Source organism: Panulirus ornatus, chromosome 57 (assembly GCF_036320965.1).
Source record: "Panulirus ornatus isolate Po-2019 chromosome 57, ASM3632096v1, whole genome shotgun sequence".
Classification (NCBI taxonomy): Eukaryota; Metazoa; Arthropoda; class Malacostraca; order Decapoda; family Palinuridae; genus Panulirus; species Panulirus ornatus.
This window is the reverse complement of record NC_092280.1, coordinates 21,296,155-21,317,900: the sequence shown is the minus strand read 5'-3', so window position 1 is coordinate 21,317,900 and position 21,746 is coordinate 21,296,155. Positions and strand designations below refer to the sequence as shown.

Below are 21,746 nucleotides of genomic sequence, written 5' to 3'. Positions count from 1 at the left end.
AGCCATAATGTTTTTCTTATACTGATAAATGGCCAATCTGGTATATAGCATGTTTTACTTAAACCATCTTTTAAAAATCATTTTATTTTTCTGCATCTTTTCACTAAATAATAATTTGGCTGTCTTCTGCACACTAGAAAAAAAAAAAGGGGGGGGAAATAAACTGTGCACCTAAAGGCTTAAATAAAGTGGGATACCAATGCCAACACCAATACAGGAATAGATCCTGAAAACAAAAGATCTTGCTATTCTCTAAAGTCAACCTACAAGTAAATACACTAAACCCAACCAGGGTGATAAACTTAAAATTTCATTTCAAGATAACATATTTAACTGAGACAGTACCTGCGTGCTTTCTCCTGCATTTTCTCCAAGGATATAGTTTCTACTGGAGGGGGCCCAGCCTGTGGGCGGGGTATTGCTTGAGCCTGTGAGTGAGCCTGAGCTTGAGCTTGGAAATGGGCATGCATCTGAGCATGGGCAGCCTGGGCCTGAGCAGCAGCAAGCTGGGCCTGCTGCTGGGCCATGTATGCCCAAGGGCTGCCCGGAATTAGGTATGGGGGAAGCGCCATCTTGTTTTCCTGTAACAAATAAAAATTTAATGTCCAAAGAGAACAGTGAAACTTCATGCTGCTGTATGGTAGGGTACAGCATTCTAGACATCTGTATGTATCAATGTACATTTAAATAAGTGACAATAATATTACTAATTTGAGCATTACCCCTTTCAGCAATTCAAAAGTTCCATTATAGATTTCTGGGAACTATCGTTTTGTGCTGTTTGTAAAACAAAGTCATAAGTAAAGTGAGTCTCCAGCGGTATCAAAGTTGTACCTTACTGATCCTACGTCAATCTTCTTGGTTTATGGTGATTTTCCATAGAATTTAGATACTGGTAAAACACAAAAAAATCAACCAAACCAAAGATAACTTGTTCTAGTAGCTAAAATCTGTTATGGAATTATAATACCATTAAAAATGTATGCTGCTGTAGATCACAAGAAATGGCGATGATCTGCAGTCTCTTTGCTGATATTTGTCAAAAGATGCACAATGCTCTATCATGATTGTGAATGGTATATCATGAAAGGAAAGATGATGAGACAGGAAAGTATTTGCGAATCTTAGAGGAAACGAAAAACCTGTCACTTAAAATGTGCCAATTCACAGTTGTTGAGAAAGACATGAGAAGGTAAAGAGATCCAAAGTTTCAAAGTGTAAGGAAAGAAACTGCCATCAAAAAAGCCCACCCTTGAGTTGCAAAACAGAAAAACAGCAATCGTGTGATGCAGCAGCTTGCTGAGTATTGGGTGGTATAGCCAGTGGCTATGAGTAATACCTATAGCACTGGGCACGCAGTCAAGTTTTGAAGTTAACCTGGGAGAGTTTATGAGCTGGACCACTTTCAACTTGATTCTGTCAAGTACGGATGCACAGCTAGAACCACCCCAGATGTGACAGCAGCATTCAATACAAGGATAGATCAATCCTTTATACAAACAGTACAACTGTTCAGAAGAAAAGAATTTCAACATCTACACAGGACTCCCAATTTCTTAAAGTTAGGCTGAACTATTTCTGGAATTTGGGGTTTTCAAGAAAGTGGATGTTACATTAATGTTTATGGTAATATCATGAATTTTTTTCACCGAGTTAAAAGGTGGAACTGCAGAACTATCAAAAAAAGGGAGGAAAGTTGAGATACTTCTGCGAGAGATGAGTAGAAACTGGGCCTTAGATTTCGTCTACCCGACAGAGATACCCTGTCAGGGTCTGAGTTTATTGGGAACTTCTGTCGGCAAGAGATGTTGATCTAGTGACAGAAGGAGCAGAATTTTATGATGTTGAGGAAAGCAGTACTGAGTTATCAGTGTATGAAAGCATTTCGTTATTTGTAAAAGAAAGGAAATCACTAATAAAAAGAGAACCACCACTGTTGATGAAGAAGGGGGGGAGTTCCATCCACAACCATGGGAGACAAATCAGCCAGAGATGAAGCTAGATATCAGGGAGCAAAGTGAGGAAGGGAAGCCAGAAGATGGGCCACTGATGCCAAATCCTGTCAAAAGCTTTAGGTGTGTCTTGGGGAAAATACAAAGGATTCCCCAAAATCCTTCAGGGACGATGATCAGACTTAAGTAAGACTGGAAAGAATATCCTCAGTGGATCTCGCCTTTCAGAAGCCATACTAGGGATCAGGAAGAAGACTGAGATTCAAGATGTCTAAGGACATAGGGGGTGAAGAGGGATTCAAAAACTTTGGAAACGATTGATGTCAAAGAAACAGGACAATAGTCAGACGGGTAGGAAAAGATATCTTTCTTAGAGATGGGATGTACAAACAAATGCTTCCAAAATTAAGGAAAAGTTCTGGTTTTCAAACAAAAATGAAAGAGACAAACAAGCATGGGAGTAAATTCAGAGACACACTATTTCAGGACATAGGGTTGGATGCCATCGGGACCATATGCCTTGCTTGTGCCCAAAAAGAGAAGCACTTTCAGTTGAAAAGATAAAGATATTCCAGAAAGAGGCATAGGATTAGTAAGAGGAGCATCAAGGGGTTAAAGATTGTTGACTCATCCAAGGTGGATTTTGAGGAGAAACGGGAACCAAAGAGAGTTGTTTTGTCTACAAGAGAGACAGCTATATACCATCAGAATGGAAAAGTGAAAGAAAGGTGGAGTGACAGTTGTTAGTGATGCCCTTTGCTAAAGACTGGAAAGACCCATCAGTGAAAGACAGAGAGGTTATCGCACTTCCTTGGAATAAAGGAAAACTTTACTGAACATGAAGATAAATAGGAAGTTAGAGGTTTTCATCGGCTCTGTTTCTTTTTTTTTAAGTTTACTACCAACTTTGCATTAATAAGCCCTCCATTTTTCATTAATCTGATATATGAAATCAAAATCAATATCATGCTACCTTACATATTATAATCTCCATTCAGGAAGTCAATGCAAAATAAAATCAATTATACTTTTGAGTTAGTTATGAAGTGCCCATACACTTAAATTTTACTAAAACAAATATGACAAGTCCAGCTTAGCTTCAAACTGCTACTAGTTTTAGATAATGGAGTGATATTTTTCTAAAGTTCTAGTGTAATATGAAATATGGGAAAATTACCATTTCTGACATTCACCTGTTTATGATAGAAATGAAGGTCATAATCATTCAAATGACATAGAAAAACATCAAAAAACAATTTCAACCAAAGCAAACATAACCTAAAAAATTCACTGGATGTATGAAATGGTAATCATACAATCCAAACAATAATACCGTTTCGAACATCCGCTTGTTTGCAATAGAAATGAAGGTCAGAATCATTCAAAAGATATAAAAAACCATAAGGACAACAAGTGAAGCCATACAAAACCTGAGCTAATAAAATTTGCTGAAAGTCTGAAACTTTAATAATTACTAGAATGTACTTACAGAATACAATAAAGTTCCATAGCATGAATATGAGCATTATATTTCATCAAAATCAATATGGCATTGGTAGAGATAACACAATCACACCATATCCGGGAAAACATGGGGTTGATTAACGTATATGTATAAGTATTATTTGCATTCCATCAAGAGAACCTATAAAAGCTTCACTTATTAGCCAAAATGGTGGCAAAAACTTATCATCAAACTTATTCACTGCTAGGACTGCATACCTACTTGCTAAGTCTTCTGGTAGCTGAGGCACAAACTATACATTTATAGTCTCTGTTCTACTCTTATAAAAGCGTTGTTGCCATAGTAAATAATAATTTAAAAGAATGGGATTTTCCATTTACACTTTTATAACTTATCTTTGCATATCAAATCTCTAATCTGTAGCAGAGTTATAAGGGAAAATGTTAAGCGAGATCCTTTACAAGGAAAAATGTTGAGTGAGATCTTAATGCAACAGATGAAAAGTTGGTTCTGTTAACAGTTACATTCCAACACCATTATAAATACGTACTCCATGTGACAGTGCCATTCATCATTTGCTTCAAATGGTAGAGAGTTTAAAGTCTTATGATACTATCTGACCCTGTGCAAAAGATTCCCTTAGTAACAATCTGATTCCTATACCATTAAAATCATCTATACTCACCCAATACATCTGCAAAGCTTGCTATGAAATAACAATAATGCATGGCATCATTCTGAAATTTAGATCAATAATAAACTGGCAAGCTTTTTTGAGTTACAATTTCATTGGATTGTAAATTCATTTACAATCTGCATTAAAGTTCTACAGAATATGAACAAATTGCCCAATGGTTTCTAGTCAGCTGTTTGCAAAATGGTCCCTTTTCAAATTTCAATGTTCACAGTGCAGGTATGTTCAAAATTAATGTTACGATGCTATCTACATAAGTGTCCCTCCTGCACCAATGTTCTACTTGAAAGATTCCGACAAAAGCAGTGCCACTTCATTCCTTACACTCTGAACTACTGTTACAGTGTTTTTACCATGCAATTTCACACGAATTGAATTCCCTACCCACTTTTCTAAGTCTTACATTTGTAGGAGACGCTAGACCTACACTTCCGTCTTCCATATGAAGTCAACAGAAAATAAAAATTCTAATAGTACCATTTTCATTAATATCAAATAGCAAACATACGTTACAATTTTAACACCAGTAAACCACACATAATCTAAACATAAATCTGAATCGTTCAGAAGACATCAAAAACCATCGGAAAAACAATTTCACCCAAGTGAAACCTAACAAAATTCGCCGGATGTCAGAGGCAGTAAAAATATGAACATCCACGCAATGCAATTCTTTGGCTGAAGAAGTTTTGTTTCATCTGCAATCTGGGTGACTTCCATCACCACAAGGAAATGTTATCCCATTAACCTACACTTTTACCCACCAAATAGTATGAGAACATGAAGCTTCATTAGGATGTATGAACTTTTGTTATAACAACTCAAAAGACCCTTCAAGTGCAACAACCAACTGGAGTCATACAAAACCGACAAATCTCACAGCTGAAGAAAATGAAGGCAACCTGAAAGCGTATCAAAACACACTATAAAATACACCATAAAAATGTCTGTACGCCATAGTCGGCATATAAACACCCGTGGCTATGCTCATATCCTAACTTATTTCTTTCATAACACCAGTATTCTTTACCTTACTGTAAACAGAACGAAAACCATGCTTGTTCACCTACCCCCAATGAGCTTCCTCTCAGAAAACTACTGCATATCTTCCTCCCGGCAACCCAGTTTCTTGTATTTATTTCTTGTAGTTTACTTCCCAGGCAATGTTATGTTTACCAAGATGGTTGACAACCAAACGTTCCGTTGTAGCAAATAGCAAGAAATCCACATGAAATAATTTGAGTGTGTGATAAAGGATGTATTGTCAAAAATTAAATCCAGAGAATAGATGTATAATTCGTATGAAAATTACTTATATAAGTAATCAAGAATAACATGCAATCCCTAAGAGTACAAAATGACTATCCATCCAGTGTAGCATCTGTCTCTTATGCAATCTTCCATCAGTTATTTTTTTCCTTCTTCTATGTATCCAACATCTTAGAAACGAACAACTGAATCACAGCCAGTATTTGTATGACATGCTTGCACCGATATTGGCAGATGCCAATATCGGTAAGTGGTAAACACGTATAATGGTTTCTCCGACAAATCACTGCATATCAACTCCAGTATTACTCGTAATTACATTGTTATCATCTATTTTATTATAACATATAGACTAAAAGCCGTTGATCATAAAAATCAATGTCTCCAATTTCTGTCAAACGTAGCGTAGTGAAACAAGCGGGCCAGCTAACGAGATTGCTGCATTTATTGAGATAACTTGGAATGAAAATAAAGTGAAAGACACCAAGACTTGATGATTAACTGATCTAATAAAGAAAAATCACATTACATGAATGATGAATCACTGATTTGGAGGGAAAAATAAATGTTTAAATGAGTGACGGAAAGACTGCTCTCCTTAGAGTAAACGTAATTTACGTACATTGACAATAGAGATAAATAATGTCTTATCTCACTTTGGGATCGCAGGCCACGCATCCTATCCAAAGTCAAGACAGATCAATGATATAGGCGTATAGATCAGATGTCAGCCTCATCTCCATACTCCATTGTGCTCGGGCTGATGACATAGAAATAAAATGTATAGGAACAGAGATATACAGGACTTTCACCAATACATTTCCGACACACGCAAGGGCATCTAGTCTGAAGCCTGGCCTACTGACTACAACTCAAAATTATCAAACATTTAGTAAACGATGATACTGAGAACGATGATACTGAGAACAGTACTCAACTTCGGAATGTTACATGAGGAGCAAAGACAAGAAACGATGCAGAAGACAGTGCGTTTGTTGTTACAGTGGCTCGTTGACCTGTACCCTTCTTGCCTGACTTCCACCTGGGCCCCAGGCTGCCAGGTTATCCACTGGATCCTTGGCTGGACCCCAGGGTGCCTAAGCTTCCACTTTGACCTCGGGATGTCTAGCTTCCTCCTAGGTCATAGGCCCCAAGCTAAGCAGCTTCCACGTGGATGGAAGAACAAGCGCCAGTTGTAAGTAAAACCAAAGCCTTAGAAAGAAGAACTTGGACATTTTCTGATAATGCCATACCTCCTGCGCCTCTGATTGTGCCAGAGTGAAACATGATCCAGGAATCATGTACAACGATATCGGTCAACGAACTATAGCGACTGAGTCAGGTAAAGGGACGTCTTGTGCCGCTGCTGAATCAAATACATTTCGGAATCATCACATTGAAGCTAATGTCGCAAGATCCTGAACGACGACCACAGAAAAATCAAACAGAGAAGGATAATGGCGTTGTAGAAGGTTTCATTCACTGATGGTACCCAACTTTAACGCAGCAACAACGAAACTCATGAATGATGGTTCATACAGTTCACATGTAGTGGTGTTTGAGGTAAGCTACAAGTGTCCGGGAGCAATGACCACAAGTGTCAAGTCCTTACTGGTGGTTCATTCGACTCGTGTACCTTGTGACACCTTGCCCCACGTCAACATTATCTGATGTAAGACTCGCACACACGGCACCCAGGACTTTACATCCTCTGACAACAACCAACATTGAATTTTAAAGCGTCCGTTACACCGGAAACAACTTAGCAACAGTAAACTGTCCGAATCATTCGCTCCTGAATCAAAATCTAGAACAGCCGGGCCAGTGCTGGGGTGATGAGGGAAACAGAGCCTGTTCAAAACGCAAGATAAACGAATCCACGGCTACAGCAGCAAGGAAACCCTCACGCTTGACCACAACGAAGTAAGTCAGAGAAGGAACTATTTGTTACCAGGAGTAGACTAAAAGCTATAGATCTGCTAAACATGTAAAAAACTGATTAAGTTGAATGAGCTGGGAAATATGGTAGCTTCACTTTCTCTCTAAAATATAGAGGAAGAATCCTTAGGCAACACAGGAATGTTAACAATGATGAAATGCCAGAAGCAGCACCTGACAAGAGTCCACAGTCATGTCCAGACTGCAGGAACAGAGTCAAAAAGGATATGTCTCAACAAGACGGCTACAGAAAGTAGAAATCAAGACCAGAGATAAGAGACAGAACAGGAAGAATGAGCGATGGAGAATGAGAGTCAATTTCAAGATTATGGATCGAGAAATGGGTGGCATCAGACTAAGGAAGGTGGTGAGTGTAAATAATTAAGCAAACCCCATCAACTCCTGAGGAATATCCGTCTTGGGATCTGGTTTTGGGTCCTGGGTAAATACAGAAAAAAAGCACCTGGTATACTGTACCCTGGTTCTTTCAATCTGTAACTACATAAAAGCAATTCACGCATAAGTATTTTTCGTTTTCTCGTGGTTTTACCCACATTATATATATATATATATATATATATATATATATATATATATATATATATATATATATATATATATATATAAGGGCGTTACCATTTTTTTGTTCCTACTTATATTCACTCTATAATCACATTAATACTTTAGTCTCCATGAATTTAATTTCATCTTTGAATCAAATTCAAACAGATGAGTCAATACATTTTCTTTATATCTTATCTCAATAATGTGCGTATAATTTCTGAATATTCTATAAGTAATCATGAGGTCTTTACGTAAAGAACTTTAGGTTTCTACAATTCTTAGATAGAAATGTATTTGACTAGGCTCGTATCTTGTCTGTACGCTCGTATCCCTAGCTAGCAGACGACATCCTCAGTTGACAACAATCGTGTATGTGTTTGCGGTAACTTTCAGAATAGTTTGCAAAATATAACTCCTGGAAATTACTTAATCAAATTTCGACATGAAAATTAAAAAGAAGAAACCACTTTTCTTAACTAATCAGCCACTTGCATCACGTAGAAGTTGTTTCATGATTATCATTCAGAGAATAAATGAAAACTGCTACACACATCCCAGCCACGTCTACTTAAGACAGTAGGCCATCCTGTCCCTGACAAGAGCTCCAGAGCATCAGGCATTGCCTGCAGGTCTTTGAGAAACTAAATTCATGCATATTGGATATGATGGCAGCAAATGGTAGTCACTATGGTTCATTTCGTGGGTGCAAAACTAATTCATTGAAAATTGATTGTCATAGGGCAAAATTAAGTCGTTCGTAAAATTCATGGTTTTAAATGCATGTGAAATCAGTTAATATTGTTAGCAAATGTGCATATTCGTACTTGTCACAGATTACTGATAGAGTTTATTAAGATTAAATAACGTTACCAGTGATAATGAAAGCGTCCACAATTGTATTATGGCCTTTACTCAAGGAGCAAGCTGTATACATTAGAATTTATAAGTGACAGTCACATCCATTATTTTTGAAGAGTGCATTTAGGTAGAAATTGCCAGCATTACAAGGGAAAACCGATAAATAAGAGTGACGCATACTTTCGACCATATTTATTATTTTTCCATGAGCACAGATATCACAAACACACGCACACAGATCAGTGTAGGCTGTCGTTTTTATTTGCAAAGTCAGAACTTATGAAAGTAATGAAAGTGTAGTCCATAATCTATACACATAAATGAGTCAATACCACAGTCTTAACTAAACTAAAGCTACAGCTTGCTTGGTGTTGTATACTTCACATTACAATGTTGGCAAAAGGGGAAAACTATAGAGGATTTCAAATAACCAAGTACAAATGAGACATTCTTAAAACATATATATTTACACTCTTTTGCTTTCATGTAGAAATACACACACTATTATATGGGATAGGAAAGGAGAAGGCTTGCCTGGTGGGAGCGAGGCAAGTCAAACCCTGTGATGCCCTACGTATATCTCCACAGCCACAAAGAAATCTACAAGAGGTACACCCCTCCCAATTTGCTTGTTAGCCTCACCATCCCCGCCTACGTGCCCTCCACACAACCACAAGTACTCACACTCTTGCTTTCGTGACAACAATTGGGTCGTGTCCTAACTCTCTGGCCTCATCCTTCACGATCACAGAATTCGTCCTCACCCGCCTCCACCTGCACTCGCTACGATACGGCTCCTGGGTGTGATGGCGGGATAACCGGACTCATAAGGACCATGTCAGGCTAAATATCAGGCCAGGGCATAATACCCAAGGATAATACTGTACTCATGTGGTGCGGGGGAACTCAGCAGTGTGGAAACTTATTCCACGAGATAGGAAGTTCTCCCTGACACAGAAAACGTGTCCGTCCACCAGAACAAGTACTGATCGTTTATAATTAGAAAGTATTTCCAGGTCGGGACGAAGGCATATGGAAAAAAAAAAAGCATGCGAATTACTAAAAGGGAACGAAAATCTGTACTTTTTGTATTAAATGAATAACGAATAATTTTCTGCTCGTCAAAACTTGAAGGAAATTTCCGTTTGTTTGAAAAGTGGTAAGGACACTCAGTTTGACTACGGTGTGAATAATTTCTATCGTAGCAACAAATACTGATATCTATCATCAGCAGAACAAGTGAAGTACGCGGATGATGTGTAACTTGGAATAACAAGGGGATGGACACCAAAGTGCTTGTTGTTTAGTATCACTGGTGGAGACAGACAGGTACAGTGTTAAGTGAGAGGAGACGAACATGATGGCCGGGGAGAGGAACATGAGTGTACCCTGCTGGTCCTGCTACCTCAGTGGCCAGATTGGCCGCCCAGACCACCCTGCCAACGACGAAGACGACGCCGCTACAGGAATAATGCCTCAGGACGACTCCCTTCCACACGACGGTACGTCCCTCCCTGGGTTTTATCTTCCTTGAACTCCCTCCGTGGTAGTGTACCCCAACGCTGTACCTTAGACTCGTGATACTGTACCCCAACACTGTACCTTAGACTCCTAATTAGTGGTAGTGTACCCCAATACTGTACCTTAGACTCCTAGTTAGTGGCAATGTACCTCAATAAATGTACCCCTAGACTCCTGGTGAGTAGCAGGTTACCCCGTCACTGCCACCAGGTACAGCTGCACTACAGATAACAGTCACCAACATGGGAGGGAGGCGGTAAGGGAGCCGCCCCCACACCCCCTGACAGGCCAGGCATCATGGTTGCCTTGGCATCATGTGATTACAACACTGGCCACCCACCCACCCACCTCCATGTAACAGCGGCACCTCCCACACGCACCGCAGACGAACAGCAGACATTGTGTTAACCCTGGTGTTGTATGGCTGGTGTTCCGTCCATTTCCTAAAGCGAGAGAATCAGTCGTACCTGAATGATACATGGGTGAGCTTGTCATATTGATCATAGCTTAGAAAATACTAAGATTATTTTTGATATTCTAAGAACTTAGATTCACGTTCAGTATGCAAACCTGGTCAAGGTAGTCTGGAGGGAAGCACGGTGAATATGCATAAGCATTTGATGACTGACGTTCAGTATGATCATGTCATTATGACAGAAACGACAGATCTGTATATACACCGCTGCTGGCACCATGATAAGGGCCATACACGCCATGTCGTGTCGGGAAGACAATAACATTATCCCTCATTCTGTGTCATAGTTATCATTGTAAGCGTGTGTGTGTGTGAGTTATCACTTTATCACGTTACTGATAAACGTGGTTATCAAGGTTCGGTGTATCACTGGTCATCTTTGAGACATGTGACACGTCGTTCACAATGCTTCATGTACACACATGGTATGTCTAGTAGACCTGCAGTACACCAGTTCGACGCTGCTGTGTGGGGCCACAGGTGCACCTGGTGAGCATGACTGTTGGTCCTGGCTGGGTCAGCTGTGATGGGGGGGTAGGGAGGACCTAACGTGTGATGATAATACGATCCATCGTTGCCTATAATGACTCCTAGGTCCTTCCCCTGGTCTATCTTCTCTCGTAGTTCTGTTATTACATTTTTTTCCCCCACTTAGATGTCGCTTCCATACCGACTCACCTCAGACATGGCAAAAGTTGAAAGCCATGTTTAGTGGTCACTGAGGTACAGGGTCCTAAGTTGTCTCGTTGCCGTTCAACATCCTGTACTGTGTCGCCTTCCTTTCCGAGTTTCTGTCAACATCAACGTCGACAGGAAAGAAGGGGCAACCCCCTCGTCTCTGTCGCTCACGAGAAGATAGAACAGGGGTCCCAGCACAGGTCCCTGGGGGACACCGCTGCGGACCCGGACGGCCTAAGAAACAGCATTGTTCAAACGGACGACCCGAGACCCTCCTGTGAGGAACCATGACTCCAACGGCCCAGCCTGACCACCACTCCCGCCTTCCTCAACTTCGTCAGGAGTGCACTGTGATCCATCTCGTCCAGAGCCTCGGCAAATTCGACATCAACGTTGTACATTCTCGTGGTCCGGTGACTGGCTCAAGGTTGAACCTTCCTTTCCAGAACCCCTGCTGACCCCAGTGGAAGCAGTGGTATGTCTGAGGATGGATCATGTGGGGTTTTCTCACCACCTCCTCGAATATTCTGAATGAAAGTGACGTCAGGACCACATACGATTTATTGTTAGGTGCCCCTCAGGGCCTCTACTGCCTCCATTGTGAATTGGCTCCACGTTGGCTAGCTCGAGGGTGGAAGTGGCCGTTTAGTGTATCCAGATGATGCAAGGGGGTTTAATTAATGTCTGGGGACATTTTTTTTCCATTTTTCAGACATTAGGGTATGCGTTTAGTCCAATGCTTTCTATCCATGCTCCAAGACGTGAAGAACGCACACATTAATGGACATACAAGGGTACGAGACCCAACACAAGGTCACCCGGGGACTGTCGAAGAGACGTAATAATGGCACTGGCTCAGGTCCCTCGTCCTGTTCTCTCTCGAACGAGCGGGGAGATGCCCAGATGCCCTGGGTCAGCTACACGTGGAAAGTAAGCTGAACCAGAGTCTGGCCTGACAGAGGAAAGGGGGGGGGGGGGGGGGAATCGCCGTCCCATACCAGACCTAGAACAGGAAGGACGTGTGTGTGTGTGTGTCCCAGTCCAGCGAGGGGCCACGCCCCTACACCCGTCTTCCAGAGCACGCGAGGAACAACACGGGCGTGTCTGATGGTACGTTCAGTAGCCGCTTGGACACGTTCCTCTGCATCTTGACCGACAGACTCGTTCTTCTACACAACAGAGCACCCCGAGGGGCAGCCACCTACTGCATGTATCAACACCAGTTGAAGCAAGGGCGGCACGAGAGCCAGACACTCGCCCTGACCCAGAAGTTGAAGCCACTAGCCCTACACCGCTCCCTTATGGGTAATATGTACAGGGCCGGGAGCCCTGGTCGGGAGGGAGGGCGAAGAGCAGATACACAGGCCAGGGTGGTGGTGACCGTCATCCACGCCACCAGCTTCCATATTGTTTACACTCGCCGTTGATGGTGAGGCTACCCTAGCTGATGACGAACAAGTAGCCATCTTGGTCATTAGTCTTGGGGATAATAACCAACAGATGATCTCGGTGTTACTGTCGGCTGGGCCAGTGTCAGCGAGTCCTCGTGTCTCGGAGATAAAGTGGGCAGAGGTCCAGAGTAATGGTACTTGTAGGTTATTAGAAGACTGATGCAATATGTTATCGACTATCTCTTACCTCTGCTTCAGTGAGGATATTATCTCACGGTGTCTCTGTATACATATGTAAGCGTCTGAGTTTATATATCTGATTACTGTTCTGTACCGTTTTGCGTTCCACAGTCATTTACACTGACCTCAATTTCGTTATGAGTGTTCGCTTGTTCTTCTGGATCCTCTTCTCCCCGGCACACACACAGACACACACACACACACCTTCGTGGAATTAGTATGGTTGTGTAAATCGTACTGTTAATAACAGGGCGGTGAAAATTTATGACCGTGTCGCTGATGGTACGGAAAAAAGATGGTAATAAGAACGGAGGGATCTGTACGGTGACTGGCCTGGTGAGGGCTGGCGGTGTGTGGGGTCAAAGTGTGCGTGCGAAGGTGACCTGTCTCACTTGACAAGTTGCTAGACACCAGGGGTTCTGGTGGAATACGTGGGAAGACTTGATAGGAGATCTACCGACGAGGTTATCAGTCACCAGACAGCAATAGTATTCTAAAGTCGTAATCTACAAAGGCAGGGTAGTAAAGGCAGCAGCAGCTCCTCACCCTGCACTACCCCTGGCATAACAGCCGATGGGAAACTAGCTGTAAACACCGCGTTGTGCAGATGATTAGCTGAAATGAACATCTGGTAGTGAAGGATGTACAGAAAACGCAAGCAGTCTAATTCTAGCTAACCGATGGCCTCAAGAACTGAGTTTTCCCTCCATCCTGAAACAAGAAATATACAAAAATATTCGTGCCCCTTGTACTGTATATCTTAAACTCTTATCATGTCAGAATTTTCTAATCAATGATAACTGATATTATTAAAACATGTCTTGCAGTACAGACACACACACACACACACACACACACACACACACACACACACACATATATATAATCACAATTTCTCGCATCATCAAGGTGGCGGAAAGAAACAAACGAAAAACGAACCATAACATTAATATACACATATACATAAGAACCCATAGTTACATATACATACACATACATAATAGACAAATATTATATACATATATATATATATATATATATATATATATATATATACATTTTTTTTTTTTTTTTTTTTTATACTTTGTCGCTGTCTCCCGCGTTTGCGAGGTAGCGCAAGGAAACAGACGAAAGAAATGGCCCAACCCCCCCCCCCCCCATACACATGTACATACACACGTCCACACACGCAAATATACATACCTACACAGCTTTCCATGGTTTACCCCAGACGCTTCACATGCCTTGATTCAATCCACTGACAGCATGTCAACCCCTGTATACCACATGACTCCAATTCACTCTATTCCTTGCCCTCCTTTCACCCTCCTGCATGTTCAGGCCCCGATCACACAAAATCTTTTTCACTCCATCTTTCCACCTCCAATTTGGTCTCCCTCTTCTCCTCGTTCCCTCCACCTCCGACACATATATCCTCTTGGTCAATCTCTCCTCACTCATTCTCTCCATGTGCCCAAACCATTTCAAAACACCCTCTTCTGCTCTCTCAACCACGCTCTTTTTATTTCCACACATCTCTCTTACCCTTACGTTACTTACTCGATCAAACCACCTCACACCACACATTGTCCTCAAACATCTCATATCCAGCACATCCATCCTCCTGCGCACATCTCTATCCATAGCCCACGCCTCGCAACCATACAACATTGTTGGAACCACTATTCCCTCAAACATACCCATTTTCGCTTTCCGAGATAATGTTCTCGACTTCCACACATTTTTCAAGGCTCCCAAAATTTTCGCCCCCTCCCCCACCCTATGATCCACTTCCGCTTCCATGGTTCCATCCGCTGACAGATCCACTCCCAGATATCTAAAACACTTCACTTCCTCCAGTTTTTCTCCATTCAAACTCACCTCCCAATTGACTTGACCCTCACCCCTACTGTACCTAATAACCTTGCTCTTATTCACATTTACTCTCAACTTTCTTCTTCCACACACTTTACCAAACTCAGTCACCAGCTTCTGCAGTTTCTCACATGAATCAGCCACCAGCGCTGTATCATCAGCGAACAACAACTGACTCACTTCCCAAGCTCTCTCATCCCCAACAGACTTCATACTTGCCCCTCTTTCCAGGACTCTTGCATTTACCTCCCTTACAACCCCATCCATAAACAAATTAAACAACCATGGAGACATCACACACCCCTGCCGCAAACCTACATTCACTGAGAACCAATCACTTTCCTCTCTTCCTACACGTACACATGCCTTACATCCTCGATAAAAACTTTTCACTGCTTCTAACAACTTGCCTCCCACACCATATATTCTTAATACCTTCCACAGAGCATCTCTATCAACTCTATCATATGCCTTCTCCAGATCCATAAATGCTACATACAAATCCATTTGCTTTTCTAAGTATTTCTCACATACATTCTTCAAAGCAAACACCTGATCCACACATCCTCTACCACTTCTGAAACCGCACTGCTCTTCCCCAATCTGATGCTCTGTACATGCCTTCACCCTCTCGATCAATACCCTCCCATATAATTTACCAGGAATACTCAACAAACTTATACCTCTGTAATTTGAGCACTCACTCTTATCCCCTTTGCCTTTGTACAATGGCACTATGCACGCATTCCGCCAATCCTCAGGCACCTCACCATGAGTCATACATACATTAAATAACCTTACCAACCAGTCAACAATACAGTCACCCCCTTTTTTAATAAATTCCACTGCAATACCATCCAAACCTGCTGCCTTGCCGGCTTTCATCTTCCGCAAAGCTTTTACTACCTCTTCTCTGTTTACCAAATCATTTTCCCTAACCCTCTCACTTTGCACACCACCTCGACCAAAACACCCTATATCTGCCACTCTGTCATCAGACACATTCAACAAACCTTCAAAATACTCATTCCATCTCCTTCTCACATCACCGCTACTTGTTATCACCTCCCCATTTGCGCCCTTCACTGAAGTTCCCATTTGCTCCCTTGTCTTACGCACCCTATTTACCTCCTTCCAGAACATCTTTTTATTCTCCCTAAAATTTACTGATAGTCTCTCACCCCAACTCTCATTTGCCCTTTTTTTCACCTCTTGCACCTTTCTCTTGACCTCCTGTCTCTTTCTTTTATACTTCTCCCACTCAATTGCATTTTTTCCCTGCAAAAATCGTCCAAATGCCTCTCTCTTCTCTTTCACTAATACTCTTACTTCTTCATCCCACCACTCACTACCCTTTCTAAACAGCCCACCTCCCACTCTTCTCATGCCACAAGCATCTTTTGCGCAATCCATCACTGATTCCCTAAATACATCCCATTCCTCCCCCACTCCCCTTACTTCCATTGTTCTCACCTTTTTCCATTCTGTACACAGTCTCTCCTGGTACTTCCCCACACAGGTCTCCTTCCCAAGCTCACTTACTCTCACCACCTTCTTCACCCCAACATTCACTCCTCTTTTCTGAAAACCCATACTAATCTTCACCTTAGCCTCCACAAGATAATGATCAGACATCCCTCCAGTTGCACCTCTCAGCACATTAACATCCAAAAGTCTCTCTTTCGCGCGCCTGTCAATTAACACGTAATCCAATAACGCTCTCTGGCCATCTCTCCTACTTACATAAGTATACTTATGTATATCTCGCTTTTTAAACCAGGTATTCCCAATCATCAGTCCTTTTTCAGCACATAAATCTACAAGCTCTTCACCATTTCCATTTACAACACTGAACACCCCATGCATACCAATTATTCCCTCAACTGCCACATTACTCACCTTTGCATTCAAATCACCCATCACTATAACCCGGTCTCGTGCATCAAAACCGCTAACACACTCATTTAGCTGCTCCCAAAACACTTGCCTCTCATGATCTTTCTTCTCATGCCCAGGTGCATATGCACCAATAATCACCCACCTCTCTCCATCAACTTTCAGTTTTACCCATATTAATCGAGAATTTACTTTCTTGCATTCTATCACATACTCCCACAACTCCTGTTTCAGGAGTATTGCTACTCCTTCCCTTGCTCTTGTCCTCTCACTAACCCCTGACTTCACTCCCCAGACATTTCCAAACCACTCTTCCCCTTTACCCTTGAGCTTCGTTTCACTCAGAGCCAAAACATCCAGGTTCCTTTCCTCAAACATACTACCTATCTCTCCTTTTTTCACATCTTGGTTACATCCACACACATTTAGGCATCCCACTCTGAGCCTTCGAGGAGGATGATCACTCCCCGCGTGACTCCTTCTTCTGTTTCCCATTTTAGAAAGTTAATACAAGGAGGGGAGGATTTCCGGCCCCCCGCTCCCGTCCCCTCTAGTCGCTTTCTACGACACGCGAGGAATACGCGGGAAGCGTTCTTTCACCCCCATCCCCAGGGACAATATACATATATATATACATATACACACACACACACATACACATACATACGCATTTTCATTTCTTTCAAACTATTCGCCATTTCCCGCGTTAGCGAAGTAGCGTTAAGAACAGAGAACTGGGCCTTTGAGGGAATATCCTCACCTGGCCCCCTTCTCTGTTCCTTCTTTTGGAAAAATAAAAAAAAAATAATGAGAGGGGAGGATTTCCAGACCCCCGCTCCCTCCCCTTTTAGTCGCCTTCTACGACACGCAGGGAATACGTGGGAAGTATTCTTTCTCCCCTATCCCCAGGGATATATATGCACATGTACATATACTTGCTCGCCTTGAATCCACGCCCGGCGACACCTCGTCCCACAGGTAACAAACAGATCGCTGCCCCCCACATGGAAAATGAAACACGATAAGTTCCCGGGTGCACTTTCATGGAATGATTACATCGTCAGGGGAGATACAAGAATGAGACAGAAGACTTTTACACCTTTTACCAACGGCGTCTTTACTCCGCCTCTTCTTTGTACATAAAGTGACTTGTTCTAAGCCTTCTATCTCATTCTCGTATCTCACCTGACGATGTAATTGTTGCACTTGGAAACTATAAGGATAGGGGAGAAAGAATACTACCCACGTATTCCCTGGGTGTCGAAGAAGGAGACTTAAAGGAGAGGGAGCGGGGGCTGGAAATCCTCCACTCGTATTTGACTTTTCCAAAAGAAGGAACAGAGAAAGGGGCCGAAGATTTGAAGATTTTCCCCTCTAAGGCTCAGTCGTATGTTCTCAACGCTATCTCGCTACCGCGGGAAATGGCGATATATATATATATATATATATATATATATATATATATATATATATATATATATATATATATAGAGAGAGAGAGAGAGAGAGAGAGAGAGAGAGGTCTTTACCCTGACAGTATCTGTTAAGTTTATTTCTGTATCTTACACCTCTTGTCGAACGAACTTTGGCAAACCCTAATTAGTTTTTTTTCTTTGTTCATCTGAGCATATTTACGCTAAAGTCGATACATGAGAGACTGTATGTACCTGGTCCACAAAATAAATGGACGAAGGAAAATAATAAAGACAACATATTGGCCATCACAAGGATTATTAAGTCGGGAATCAAACGCAGATAGTGCAGCTAGGCCGGTCAGTGATGGAAACAGTCGGTTCGTACCACGCTCAACAGGTCAGGTTAGACTTCCTCCCGGCGGTAGTGTCCACAGCAGGAATTTTCGCTATGTTTGGGCGTCTTGACACGCAACCTCTTTATACAAACGTAGGATGAGTTGATGTGTTTGTGTTAAGGATGCCACCGTGTGTGACCAGAGGTTAGAAAATATTAGGTAACACGGGTGAAGGTGGCTTGTGGATTTTATCTTCCATGTCTTCAACTGTTGACGTCAGTCGTGCTCGGAGTACGTTAGGGCAACACACGCCTGCCCGGGCTGCTGGTGTCACGTGTGCCGCGGTCAGATATATCCAGATCGAGCCTGATAATTCTAGACGTAACTGGTTCTTGTTTATAAGCTGTGTGTCGGGGGGATTGGTCGGGAGGATCAGATGGGTACTGGGACATGGGAGGGTGGTGGTCGGGAGGAGTCGCAATGCTCACCAGATGCAATAATTATTATCTGCCTCACTCCTCGTTACTAGGTTCATCTGAGACGTGTGTAAATGTTTTATGTGTGTAATTGCCTATTCTATTTTGTGCAGGGATGGAGTTTTACGTTCGTGGGGCCTCATTTCCTGGAAAGCCGTTATATACAAATGATTATGTATGCTACAGTATGTAGCTATGACTATGTATGTATTCGGTATGTTCACACTGGTGGAGGTGAGGTCATAGGTAAAAACATCTGTTCAGTATTAATATGCAAAGCCATAACTGTGATTTTCGTCACGTTACAAGCCACGTAGAAAAATGTTTCTGGGCGAGATGACTGGAAAAAACGGGCATAGAGTTATCATATAAATACATACTTAAATGTGAACAATCTCTACATATGTTCAAGGTACATTTTATAGTACGTAAACAGAATTTCAGCTATACAAATAATTTCCGCTTCATTGTCATATATTTTTCGTAATGTTTCAATACCGTCTTTTACTCAGTTTCTTGTTGGTGTGTTCCTCTCCACTTCAAAGGACTTCCTGTTTACGTCATTTCCGATTACGGATTTGAAAATTGTAATCTTGTCTCTTGTTCGTCTCTTCAAACATATGGGCAAGAGAATGGCTGTCATGATGTTTCCCTTAATTTGCATCACGTAGTGGAAGTTCGTTTCTCGTTCTGTTACCACAGAACCAGCTACTGGTTTTAATATCCGAAAATGAAATGGTTACAGGTTCCTGGTTCTGTATTCGACGAAAAGAAGAGTATTATTGCTTAGTGAATAGTATTTTTCCTCCCCAAATCATCATATCCCTCCCCACTACCAAATTTACGATTTTTTTTTTTCCAAAGGTCTCGATTTCCAGGTGTTTCACTTTTTCTTACAATATAATTTCCATACCGCTATCATTGTCCATTATTGCAAGATAAAAATTAATGCTCTAAACTGCATTCCCCTATACTGTACACCTTAAACAGGTGGCCACCGACTTTTGGACTTCACACTGAGTAGGCTCTCCCACAACGTCGGGGAACGGCGAAATGACATTGTTGAAAGGTATAACCACAAACCCCTATCATTTTATCTATCACACTTCTCATATTACCAGGACAACCTTAACGCTCACCAGTAATGTACTTTCCCGAAAAATATAACGCCCCAGCAGCCAACACTTTTTATCCTGCAAAAGAAATGGGTGAATTATTGACAAGCAGTTTCTTGGAGTGTCTACATATAAAACCATTCATCTCCGCTGGTTTCCTCTTCATACCTCCCACATTTCCGGCTTACCAAAAATGAATCATCCTAGCAATTTATCCACCTAAGATAATGAATGAATTATCGGCACTGTGTATTATTAGGGGGAAGGGGGTTTGTTCGTTATCGTACATCTGGCAATATTCTCGGCATGTCTTCAGGCAGCGTGCCAGGTGTTTCAATTCGCTTCTGGCATTTCCTTTTCCATTACTAGCGGCTTTTGACATAAATTTTCAAAATAGCACACTTTTGGCAAGCCTTTAAGCAAAGAGCAATGTAAAAAAATAAACTTCAGTAAATGTATATCAATTTATCAATAGGCTAACTTTTACAATCATACCATTAATTGTAATATCACAGTAGTTGAAATAACTACATTCAAGATTCAAACCTACACACGCACACGAACAAATTTATGCTACGGGTAAATGCGAACATGTAATTTACTTATCAGTTACATCAAAATTATAGCAACAAATTGTTTAATATCAGGTGTGATCTTGCCTCGATACTGTTGGGAAGCCTCCATCCCCATTTTTTCTCAAAATTGTTTTTACCAATGTAGCCTAACTAAACACTCTTTCGGCAGGCATAGATGTGACTAAACATAAATTGGTCAAAGCTAATGTTGACAGAGCTGTAACACAATACACTCCCACATTTTTAAGATCTACATCGGTTCCCCAACCAACACGTCTAACATTTCTGTACTGTTTTCAGTCCCTTTAAGCCCCACATTCAGAATGTTGAATTCTTCGTCGCGAAATCTGATGTACTTACTCTGGGAGAGAAGTATAATTGTAGGAAATTATTTTAATGTATTGAATGTTAAGTTTGTCTGGCAGTCTTTTTGGAAACCTGAGATACTGTTGTTAAAAGAAATCCCAGGCAGCGAATTTGTATATGGAAGGCATGATTCTGTGAAAACTGAAATTCTTGAAAGTTTAGCTACCTAGTTCTTATCCTAAATAGGCCTTATATATATAAGACTGCATGTTTAGTCATTTAATGAAATTACACATTCTTATCTTACTATTTAGTCATCCATTACTGGTACAGTTTTCGGCATTTTTTATTAGAAAAATAGGTAAGTCAATGACATACAGACTGAGGGGAGGATGAGAGTAAATTTAGGCTTACAGTAAGGAGGACAAGGAGAACGTGGTGCAGCTGGCACTTGTTATTGTTATTTATTGACAGGGTTACCAACTCTAATATATAAATGCCACCAGATTCACAAAAGTGACTAAGATAAGAATAAATGCATTATCTATATTTACTAAACGCATATAAAAGTAGCTTACAAATAGTTATGCATCAGATGTCGTCTGTTTGGCATAAAATGGCAAGAAAGTGTTGAAAATTGACTTTTTTTTTTTTTGAAGCCACTAATTTTGTCTAAAGAAAATGAGTTTTACACATTCCAAAATTTTG

The 21,746-nt window shown here is 41.4% G+C and overlaps 2 protein-coding genes across 4 annotated transcripts in view; one reads left to right on the top strand and one right to left on the bottom strand.

The window, feature by feature from the left end:
- Prp8 (pre-mRNA processing factor 8) overlaps window positions 1-21,746 on the bottom strand; it is an 80,474-nt gene that overhangs the window by 22,391 nt on the left and 36,337 nt on the right. For 2 of the 3 annotated variants that reach the window (XM_071694604.1, XM_071694602.1), the window contains exon 2: window positions 346-581. In XM_071694604.1, the coding sequence (XP_071550705.1) occupies window positions 346-572 (227 nt within the window). In that variant the 5' untranslated portion in view covers window positions 573-581. Of the gene's footprint in view, window positions 1-345; window positions 582-5,181; window positions 5,313-21,746 lie in introns of those variants that run through there. The other variant, XM_071694603.1, reaches the window with a different exon arrangement.
- LOC139766246 (kelch-like protein 40) overlaps window positions 8,797-21,746 on the top strand; it is a 47,120-nt gene continuing 34,170 nt past the window's right edge. The window contains exon 1 of the mRNA XM_071694606.1: window positions 8,797-10,242. Coding sequence (XP_071550707.1) covers window positions 10,098-10,242 — 145 coding nt within the window. The 5' untranslated portion in view covers window positions 8,797-10,097. The remainder of the gene's footprint in view (window positions 10,243-21,746) is intronic.